This window comes from Maniola hyperantus, chromosome 12, assembly GCF_902806685.2.
Source record: "Maniola hyperantus chromosome 12, iAphHyp1.2, whole genome shotgun sequence".
Taxonomy (NCBI): Eukaryota; Metazoa; Arthropoda; class Insecta; order Lepidoptera; family Nymphalidae; genus Maniola; species Maniola hyperantus.
The window spans coordinates 5,711,444-5,723,191 of NC_048547.1; the positions used below are offsets into that span (position 1 = coordinate 5,711,444).

Below are 11,748 nucleotides of genomic sequence, written 5' to 3' on the forward strand. Positions count from 1 at the left end.
TTAGAACAGAGTATGTTCGTAGTTTCTTCGTAAATATAATATGAAAGCGAAAACTAAGTATTTTTAGTAATTTCTCGATCGACATATCAAAAATATTTGCATTATTCTGCATACGTAAGAAATAATTAAATCACTATGAAACTACTTAAAAATAGGCGAAAAATCAATAACTTACTTGGAAACAAAATAATTCAAGGGTGAAAACTAATTAGGTACCTACCTACTATAATTTAGAATTTCATAATTATTTTTTAAATAAATTGATCTTATTTTTTTAAATCAAATACCAATGAGAACAATTCAGAATTTAGTTATTGTCAAAAGAAAGAAGAAACATTTTTTTTTTCATTTGTGATCCATCGTATTTCAGTTTGGTCATTTTCGACTTTATGGCTTAACGCGCTAGATGCGTGGATGAAAATATAATGTCCTTTAAGTTGAACACGAGTTGAGCAGTTGCCGTTTATTGATCGTGCCCAGCCCAGCGGCTTCAGTGCTGTTAACAAACCGGTTTTCAGCTTTCAGCAAATCATTTAATTAAGTGAACACATAGAGCCACATTTTCTGATAATAATATTACTTACTCAATTTTAATGCTATTGACTATACCTATTATGTAATTCGTCTTTATATAATTTATCTTACTATCTACATAAATACTACAAGTAGGTAAATTAACCGATATACGAGTAGAACGTACGATATAGGTATTATGTGGAATGCCCTATAGACTTATAGAGCAAGATTCCACTGCCGCCAGACCTTCCTTATTTTTTGAGAAATAAAATGTGGGATAGAGTAGCGTGTACCTACTATTAACATACACATATCTCCTAGCTTGTGCCGTGGGCTAATTTATAGGTATCAGCTACTGAAAGTACCTATTTTAAAAAATTACTCACTTTTCTTAAAGTCTGACTGCTGATTTTCATGTATGTTTTACAGAATATTGCTAATAATTTATTATTTAATACTGCCAGACACCGCCTGTTGGCGGTAAGCTCCGCTAGACACTTTGAAGCTCGCAAAAAAGAACATAGTTTATCTTACTTATAATCTGAGTCGTAATTTTTATAATATTATACTCAGGAAATATACCTACATAAAAATCAGCAGTCGACATTAAGAAAAGTAAGTAATGTTTTTACGTGCCTTTAGCAATTGGCCCAAGGTGCAAGCTAGCAAATATTCGTAGGTACTTACTTTAAAAGTACTTACACACTAGCACTACTCTATCCCACACATTTTGTTCCTCAGCAAATAAAGAACGTCTGGCGGCAGTGGGATCTTGGACCTATTCTATATTTACTTACAATATTTTAAGAAGAATGCAAGACATCATTAAAATTATGAAATAAAACCATATTCGTACTTTTTATCATACTTTATTGCATTTTGAAAATCCTTGTCCAAGATAAACACCATTGTAACAAAAACTTATGGTAGGTAGAATGCAACAAAAAATAAGGAACTTAAGATTTATTCATTTAACTTTTGATTTCTTTTCAAAGTGATATAACAATATTATTAAGTACTTACCTACCTAGTATTTGTATGTTTATTTGTTGCACTTTTCTCTCAATACTGTACCTAGGTACCTTTAAATACCTTGGTCTTATACCTCGTAGCTTATTAGGCATTTACATAAGGCAATGCTCCATAAAGCTTAAAACTTAAAGCGTTACTCAAATCCTTAAAGAAATACCTCCATATTATTAGATAGAAGGTACGTAACATATAAATACACCTTAATCTTAATTTTAAATGTAGTTGTCATTATTATCATCAATTCATCATCAACCCATGGCCGGCTCACTACTGAGCAGGGTCTTCTAGGGTCTACCACGCTGTGCAAGTGCGGATTGGCAGACTTCACACATTTTTGAGAATATTATACAGAACTCTCAGTCATTCAGGTTTCCTCGCAATGTTTTCCTTCACTACTACAGCAAGTGATAAGTACTTACCTAATTGCTTAAAACTCAGGGTTGGCGAATGTGGATACAATGCGGCACCATTATAATAAATAATATTGTGTCATTTTATTCTAAAAAAAACCTGTCAAATGCTAGTCGGAGTCGCACCCAAAAGCTTCCGTACCATCGGGCAAGAAATAATACAATTTAATTTTGTTTGTGATGGTAACCACAAGTTAAAGGTTTTTGGATTTTTCCTTTTACTTGTGCTATAACCTATAAGACAGACAGTCAGACAACGAAGTGATCCGCTAAGTGTTCCTGTTTTCGTTTTGAGGCACGGAACCCTAAAAAACCACTAGAACCCTTCATAATAATTTAACAAAGCCATTAAATAGTAAGTAGGTAGATATGAACCGTTCAATATGAACAGTGTCATTTTTTATTTAGAAATAAATAAATAATATCTTGACTCTTGAACTTCATTCATGATCAACGATCTTTAATGTTCTTGACCATTGTGCTTGAGCAGCTCACACTGAAAATAAATTTATTTTTCATTTTCCAACTATTTCGCGCGGCTTTGCTATATTTAGATATATTTGTTATTTATCTACTAGTGTATAGCCTATGTTACTGCTGTATATAGTAGGTTTCTAATGGGGAAATAATTATTGTTAAAATCGGTTCAGCAGTTTCACAATTTATCGATTACAAATAAATAAACGAACAAATCGTCCACGTACCTACCTAGAACGAAAAGTCAATGAGCAAACTGAAATACGAGGTTACAAATAAATTAAAAAGAAAAAATTATAACTCTCTTTTAACAATAACTATTTCTGAATTTAAAGTCTTCTTATCTTATTGGCAGTTGATGTGTTTAATATTAATTTATTTTATAGATAATTTTGAAAAACTGAAGTACCTACCTAATTAATTTTCACCCTTGAATCATTTCGTTCCGAAGTAAGTTAGTGCACTAAGTGATTTTTCTTCCATTTTTAAACTCGATGTAATTAATTTTGAAGCTATGTAAATGACGCGTAGATGAAAAAAGTCGCGGACAAAAGCTAGTTATTAATATAAACAAGGATACCTAAAATAAAATACCTAATCTAAATAAAAAATCATTGATTCTTACTTGTACGCTCAATTTCTTTTCATATTTGGCTCTCAGTCTATTAGCTAAAGGTGGTGTGAACAGCGCAGGGTCAGGGTGGGAGAGGCCTGCTTTCTGCCACGGCTGCTGCTGCTTCCATACTAGAGACACTATAGTCCCTACTACTAGAACCCAGACAAAACCGATCTAGAAAAAAAGTTTAAATTAAAAAAGCATTTTTTAGTAAAATCTTGAAACTTAGGTAGGTACACATGATCACAAAAATAATTTTCAAAAAACCGACTTCCAAAGCCACTACAAAGTTAAAAAAACAAAAAATAAAAACCTATAACTAAACGCTATCACGCCGATTCCCAGGAAGCCGCAGTAGGTTTGAATCCTGGCGGTCCGTAATTTTTTGATAGGTGTGTATTTAAAAATTGTTTAAATCGACTTTCCATACAAGTGACATTGCTAATAACTGACGCTAACTTTAGGAAGCAAGTTTTCAAGCGAAAGTTAGTTAAGCCTTGCTGACCCTAAGAATCACTTAACTATATAGACTTACTGGACTTGTCCACATATAGGAGATTCTATACATGTAGAAGTAGTCGCTTGGCTGTGAGGGAGGTAGCACTGGTAAGGTCACATTGAAAGGACATCCTTGAACACTGACGGGCAGTTTGACTGGTAAAGGTCGAGGCCCTCCGAAGCTTATCCAAAGCGTTACCACCATACCGGTCAAAAGGGCCACTGATGCACCCTAGAAAGTAAAGATAATAAAATCTACCTCTATACCAAATTTCATCAAAATCGGTTGAACGGATGGGCCTTGAGAGGCTAGCAGACAGACAGACACACTTTCGCATTTATAATATTAGTATGGATTAAGTTTATTAATAACTAGATGATGCTTGCTACTTAGTCCACGCACAGGTTTTTTTAAATTCCAACAGGAACTTATTGATTTTCCGGGATAAAAAGTAGCCTTTATGTCCGTCCCTGGGATACGCTAGACGTGCTGATCGCAAAGGAACTAAAGTGAGATTTAAATTAATTGTTAGATGTAAATTCAGCAATAAAGGCTTTATTTATTTGTTTATATTATTTAGTAAAAGTTCTCTTACCCGTTCATTCGCGTAAGTAGTGAACATTCCCAGTGTGAATAGACCAAAAAGAGGTCCTCCAACTGCTCCGAATATAGTCAGAGAAGCTTGCAGCACTCCTCCCAAATGCTCGGCGATAAACGCCAAGGCGAGGAACACCAAGCCGAAACCACACGCAGCCATCTTGGTAAGCCATGGTATATATGACGGATTTATCCTACACCACCTTCAGACAAAATATCTTTAGTAATATTTTTATAGCAATTGTGACGCTACGGACATAGATACCTACGTCAAGGATTAAAATCCTTTTGTAGGTATGGTACGCGGCCAAAAGTGATGAACATCGGGCATTTGTGGGGATAAATATATAGGATGGCCGGGGATATGACGTCTAAAAGAAAAAAATTACTACCTTATACTTACTAAGCGGTAGGTATTTATTATTTCTGAAGTGGCATGTCCATAAAAGTTTTTAGAAATACACAGTTGTCACTAGCGACATTTTTTAATTATTTTTTTCAAGTGTTGATGTTTTGTAACTACTGCACTCGAACAATAATTTTGAACTTTGGATAAAATTTTAGTCATGTTTCATAATGCCTAGGTAAACCGTAATTTTTTAGGCGATAGTTGAGTTTATGGTTACTAATACCCACAAAAAAAATATGTCCAAAAACGTTCTACAGAAAGAGAAAAAAAATAAAAACCACTGACGGATGAAAATTATGAAAGAACATTTAAAAAAATCATGTCTCCTAAACTACTAAAAATCGCTGAACATACATAGGGATGATTTGGATACCCCTTAGTATAAAACTTTTCTTTTAGACTTCACATCCCCGGCCACCCTATATATTTATCCTCACAAATACTAATATATCCTACACATTCTTTACCTGCTAACATAATCTGATAAGGTAACGGCAGCCAACGCATTGCAAGAGGCAGAGACGGTGGACAGAGAGGCGCTGAATATTCCCGCCACGAACAGCCCAGCCAAGCCTGGCGCTGACTTCATCGCGTCCACCACGTAATATGGCATCAGTTGATCTGGCTGTATCAAACGAAAATCAATATAAAACTCTTTTTTTTTTCTTTTTTTTTTAATTCAGATACAAGTTAGCCCTTGACTGCAATCTCACCTGATGGTAAGTGATGATGCAGTCTAAGATGATAGCGGGCTAACCTGGAAGGGGTATGGCAGTTTTTACTAAACCCATACCCCTTTGGTTTCTACACGGCATCGTACCGGAACGCTAAATCGCTTGGCGGCACGGCTTTGTCGGTAGGGTGGTAACTCTAAAAATATTTAGATACTAGATGGTGACCGCGACTTCGTCCGCGTGGATTTAGGTTTTTAAAAATCCCGTGGAAACTCCTTGATTTTTCGGGATAAAAATAAAGGAGTTTCCGCGGGATTTTTAAAAACCGGGTCCATACCATACCGGGTCCTTTCCCGGTATGTAAGCTAATTCTGTACCAAATTTCATCAAAATCGGTTAAACTGTTGGGCCGTGAAAAGCTAGCAGACAGACAGACAGATACAATTCTGCATTTATAATAATAATATGGATTTTGAAGGAGTTGCGGTAGGTAATTTATCTTTTCTATCCCTGAAAATTAAAACGCTTTGTTGTAGGCACTAGGCAAGTAGTCACGCACAACTTTGCCTTTTACAAAATATACGGTACTCGTAGCGTAGCGTAGCGTTTTGACTTTTGATATTCGTTTGCTTTAATAAACCTTTGAACTTTCATTAAAAAAAAAGTTCGCGTGATAGGTACGTCTTATAGGCACTACTTTTAAAAATTCCCATGCGCTTGCACATGTAAATCTATAAATTAAACTATAAAAAGTAACAAGTAGAGCCGTCCAATTCTAGTTTACGTCTCGCACCTACTAAGTACCTATTAGTAATGTTTTTCTGTATCTTAATAGTGAAGTCTCATACACTACACATCTTATTTGAGACATTTTAATATAAAGAGTTCTATCTTCCAATAAGATGTATCCACAGACCACAGGTATCCATATCAAACTCATTAACCTAATCAAGCCATGTCAAACAATAGTCATTTCTGTAACTGTTTATTTCATTGGCCATTGTTGTGACTGTATTGAGAAAAAAGCGATAAAAAAGCTATTAAAATCCCGTAATCTTACCGAAGTTATACTTTTGTTGGCCAGCGGATCACATTCTTTGTATACTGCATACATGCTCAGGCCACTGATGCAGGTGGCAATGCTCAGCACAGAGAGCACAGGCCAGCTCCACCACAGACACTGCTGCGATCGCTCCAAAGTGCTCACTGTGAGAAGACGCTGCACCTGCGAATATATTACTCTATCATTTTTCTTATTGGAAAATCCGTTGTCTATACGATTCTATACGATCCGATGTCTATCGAACTATAAGATTATAATAAGTAATACCAAGCTACATTAATATTTCAAGACTGGCGGATACCCACGACTTCGTACGCGTGGATTTAGGTTTATATTAATTAAAAATCCGGTGGCAACTCTTTGATTTTCCGGTATTTAAAGTAAAGCCATTCTCGAAGACTTAAACTATACCCATGCAAAAAATCACGTAGATCCGTTGCTCCGTTGCAACGTGATAGAAGGACAAACCAATAAACCAACAAATAAACATACTTTCGCAATTATAATATGGGTAGTGATTGGGTCGCGACCTCGTCCGTATGGATTAACGTTTTTCAAAATCCCGTGGGAACTGGAAACTTTTTCGGTAAAAGTATAGCTATATCCATCTCCGGAATACAAGCTATTTATGTACCAAAGTTCGTCAAAATCGGTAAAACGGATGGAAAAAATAGCAGACAGATAGACACAGGAATAGGGTCTTGTACTGTAGTAATAAAATTCATTATTAAAGAATAATTTTTAAAAAATCATGATTTTTATTTATTTTTAACATGAACGTCACGTTGTACGGAATGTGAATAATGACGTCACAGTCCGTAAACTAAACGACAATATTTTAGAATTTTTAACATAAAAATAGAGTAGGTACCTAAGTAATTTCCACGGGAAAATATTTTTCATGTTAAATCTTTTTTAAATATTTGTCGCTTACGCCATGTGACGTCAATAATCGCTTTCCGTACAGCGTGACAACAATAATTAATTATTTTAAAAATAAATAAAAATCATGTATTTTTTTAAATTATTCTCTTTAATAATAAATTCTAGCCCCATAAACTACCGCTGTAAAAAAAACACGTAATTTTATTACTACAGTCCAAGACGCATGTCACATGGCTAACTTGTAAAGTTACATTAGAGCCTCATAATAATTTTCAATAGGTAATTATTATGTTATATTCACCTGTGTATGATTCACGGCATATAGAGATAGATACGTAATGCAGCCACCGATTATAAGTGACCACCACGTGTGCCTCTCTGTCGGACTTATGCTGAAACTGTAATATATATAGTTTTAAATTAAAATATATTAAAGCACTATGTAGCTATAATATTATTGACGAGCATGAATAAGGTTATCTTGAGGAATGCCTGTAATTTTTTATATATTAAATAGGTATAATTTGCTCTAACGGTGCAGGAAAACATCGTGAGAAAGCCTGAAATCAGCGAAAAGAACAAGAAAGAGGATAAATCGGTACTGCCCAGCCCATAACAGCTTTCCTTCACCTCTCACAGCAGTGCAGTCCCGTCCTGACCACGACTCATGCAACTGAGTTGAAATATCTTGGTATGTACCCGTTTAAATGCAAAATATCCTAAATAAATAAATTTCCTTCAATATGGAGGAAAGTGTGACTAACGAAATTATAGTAAAAACTATGATTATCGATAAATTATTCACACTGAAATCATAAGAGATTGCTGGTTGCTACTATTGCTAGTAAGCTTTATCGATTGTTTACAGCTCAGCTGAAATAACACTAATAAGACTCAGGCCCCCACATCAATAACAGAATCCAAATTCTTATTGTACCTACTTACTTGGAAAAATCTAACCGCCCACCGTCTTGAGCTTTGATCAAAATTTGATCAAATCCTCCAAGTTGTATTGACGCAAATATAACAACACTGAATACTGCTCCGAACATTAGAAAAGATTGCAGCAAGTCAGTAAAGAGAACTGCCTTCATCCCTCCAAGTGATGAGTAGAACGTACAGGCTAAACCAACAACTAGAATAGAAATCAGTCTGTCCAATCCAGTTACAGATTCTAAAACGATGGCCGGCGCATATAAAACTATGCCATTGTATAAAACCATTTGTAATGTATACGTTAACGATGCCAACATTCTTATTTGAGGTCCGAAACGTAACTCTAAGTATTCGTAAGTACTAGTTTTCTGTAGTCCAAAAAATACTGGCAGATAGAGGCTGGAGGCTATAGGAGTAGCAATTCCGTAGGCCAAATTTATTACAGCGAATTGCATTCCGAAGTAATAATTTTCAGCCGACAGTCCTAGCAGTGTAATTGCAGACATAAAGGAAGCCATCAATGAAACAGCCACTGGGAATATTGACATGTTGCGATCTGCTAAAAGATATTCCTGAAAACGAAGAGAATACCAATTAATCTATATAACATAATATAAAATAGTGCCTACAAACCTACTTTGTTTTTATTTGATGATAAGTTAGACCTTGGCACTGGTCGCACAGGTTAGTCACGATGAGAAGAAGGCGGCCATAACCAGAAGGAGCATGGCAGTGATTACATTGATTAAATCAAGTCCTATTAGACCACAGCGATTTTTAGTAGCTTACACTAATTTATAATGTTGTAGCTCTTAAGAACTTGTCTGAACTTACATCATTGGTTTTTTGTTTGCCTCCGCTGAATCGAAAATAAAGTCCAATAACAATTGAGGCTACCATTGTTGCAATCATAATGATATAGTCCCATACTCCGAAAATTGTCTGCGCCATGTTTACCTGAAATCAAAATATTTGTTGTCCTAAGATATTCGTATAACTTCGAAACTTTGAAAAACCTTAGGAGTCCTAAACTCTTCAGTCTTCGAATTCTCTATGGGATCAAATCAGAAATCAGGAGATCTGTAGATTGTAGAAGAACCAGAGTAACCGACATAGCTTAACAGGCTGAAGTGGCAATAGGCGGGCCAGATAGTTTGAAAAAGCGATAGACGTTTAGATCCCAAAGTTCTGATATAGCGACCTCGTATCAGAAAGTCCAACTTTAGCAGATCCCCTACTAGTATTGGCAGACGACATCACAAGTCGCAGGGAGCCGTTGGATTCAGGCAGCGCAAGACCGTGGCGTGTGAAAGTCCATGCAAGAGATCTACGACTAGTAGTGGACGTCTATCAGTTGGGCTGATGACGAGTGACGACGACAACCTATAGCTAATAATATGTATAAGGCAACACCATAAATTACGTAGGAAGGTACACATTTATCTTATATTTATCTTAGGTAAGTTAAATTATTAAGTACAAAGGAAACAAGTTTTGCGGCTTCCCAGCTTCAATTCGTGAGCACTTTTGTATTTCATGGAAGACGGGACCAGTAATTCATCGACGATTTTAACGCCAAGGTTTTTTAACCTGACACCCAAACAGAAATTATATAGATTAAGTATCGATTAAGTATCAGGTCGAGATGGTAATTGGGGAGGGAACGATTGCCATTTCAACCTGTCGCGCCTACCTTATATTATATTGTGTAAAAGTACCTAGTCAGTCAAAATTGAGCAATGTGACCCAGTTAAAATATTTTTTCGTTGGAAAGATACAGTTCCAAAATATTTTGTAATAGGTAGTATATTGTGTAACCTAACGTAATATTTTGTGACCTAAATACGTACTTATTTGGTGTGAATTACAATTTGCGCGTACCTAGTTACACCGTACACGATACAATGATGAAGGTGGCAAACATACAAGGCAAGAAAGCATCGATGTCAAAAAAGTGAGTATAAATATTTCCTTGCTATCCCGTTCTGAGCCATGGATATTATATAATTTATGTGTCCATGTTCTGAGCTAGGAACCTATAACTATCTATTTCAAATCTCTAGGTCATCGTGAAGTTAATTTAAAACCGGCCAAGTGCCTGCTGTAGTCTGTGTGCGTGGCGGGCCAAGCGCAGTGTAGGGTTCCGTAGTAGTCACAATCCTCGAAAAACAGATATAACTCCTTAACCTGTGAACTCTACTTAGCCATGATAGTTTTCCTTTAAAATTGATTATATATACTACTGTTGTGAATTTTAACACGTTCCTATATACTACCATTTGGCTGATAGAGGGGGGGGGGGACACTTGACTCTAATAAAAATTAGCACTTTAAAATGGCATATTTTACAAACGGATCTAGAAATCGAAAAATGATGTTCCCACACCCACAGTATTTTTAAAAGACCTATCCAACGATACCACACACTATGGGGTAGACGAGAAAAAAAAAATCATCCCCACTATACATGTAGTGGAGCTACCCTTAAAAAAATTTATCAAAATTTCATTTCACCACTTTGTCGGCGTTATTAATATTTATACCCATGCTAAATTACAGATTTCTATCACTAATAGTCTCTGAGATTAACCGAGGACGGACGGACGTACAGACAGACCGACATGGCGAAACTATAAGGGTTCCTTGTTTACTACGGAACCCTAATAAAAACGTAGTAAAATAGGTCGCATTTTATCAGTCATAATGGTGACCATTAAAATAGCATAGGTAATTCAAAAGTATGCTGCCATCTAATTGATTCAATCAGTTTAATTACAAATAACTATTAAGACAGACAGGATCGATTATTTTTCTCTCAAGTCTATACTATACACACAGTCCTAGGTACGTATTATGTTTTTGTTACAAACTACAGGGAAAAGGAGCTCAATAATTAAGGAACATAGATTAATAGCATTATCTTGCATTGTGGAGAACTTTATAGGACAAGTTATTATTTATTTGTTGTTATAGCGGCAATAGAAATACATAATATCCTATCCATACTAATATTATAAATGCGAAAGTGGGTCTGTCTGTCAGTCCGTCTGTTTGTCTGTCTGTCTGCTAGCTTTTTACGGCCCATCTGTTTAACCGAATTCGATGAAATTTGGTACAGAGATAGCTTGCATCCCGGGGAAGGACATAGGATATTTTGATCCCGGAAAATCAAAGAGTTCCGACAGGATTTAAAAAAAATCCACGCGGACGAAGTCGCGGGCATATATCTAGTTCTGTATAAATTTCAACTTCTAATCGTAATCGATTCACGCGGCTGACGGCTGACCGACAGACTGACAGACGGGCAAACGGACAGCGGAGGCTTAGTAAGTTGGCACCCTTTGGGTACAGAATCTTTTAATAAGATTAAGCGGTATGTATAGCTAGTTGCGCTACCCTACCTAACCATTTTTAGGATTCCGTATCCGAAGGGTGCCAACGGGATCCTATTACTAAGCCTCCGCTGTCCGTCCGTCCGTCCATTCGTTCGTCAGCGGGATGAATCTCGTGAACCGTAGGTACCTAATAGGTAGTGAGCTGAAACTTTCACAGAAGTTGTACTTACGTCTGTTGCCGCTATATCACCAAATAGTAAATATTTAAATATGGCCGCCATGAAAATAAAAAAAAAATT

The 11,748-nt window shown here is 36.0% G+C and overlaps 1 protein-coding gene across 1 annotated transcript; it reads right to left on the minus strand.

The window, feature by feature from the left end:
- Positions 1-1,363: 1,363 nt before the first annotated feature.
- On the minus strand, positions 1,364-11,748 carry LOC117986981 (putative sodium-dependent multivitamin transporter). Its single transcript, XM_069502079.1, has 10 exons — positions 11,680-11,748; positions 8,949-9,071; positions 8,124-8,686; positions 7,480-7,576; positions 6,291-6,455; positions 5,024-5,181; positions 4,146-4,350; positions 3,587-3,781; positions 3,061-3,225; positions 1,364-2,454 (listed from the first exon to the last, which is right to left on the minus strand). Exons 1-10 carry the CDS (start codon positions 11,728-11,730, stop codon positions 2,419-2,421), a joined length of 1,758 nt encoding a protein of 585 aa, XP_069358180.1. The 5' UTR covers positions 11,731-11,748; the 3' UTR covers positions 1,364-2,418.

Excerpts from the sequence above, each read along its gene's own strand:
- LOC117986981 (XM_069502079.1), bottom strand. The coding sequence starts at position 11,730 with ATGGCGGCCATATTTAAATATTTACTATTTGGTGATATAGCGGCAACA. Across the intron at positions 7,577-8,123 it reads GGGCGGTTAGATTTTTCCAA|TTTCAGCATAAGTCCGACAG; the intron begins GTAAGTAGGTAC and ends TATATATTACAG. Across the intron at positions 6,456-7,479 it reads ATGCCGTGAATCATACACAG|GTGCAGCGTCTTCTCACAGT; the intron begins GTGAATATAACA and ends ATATATTCGCAG.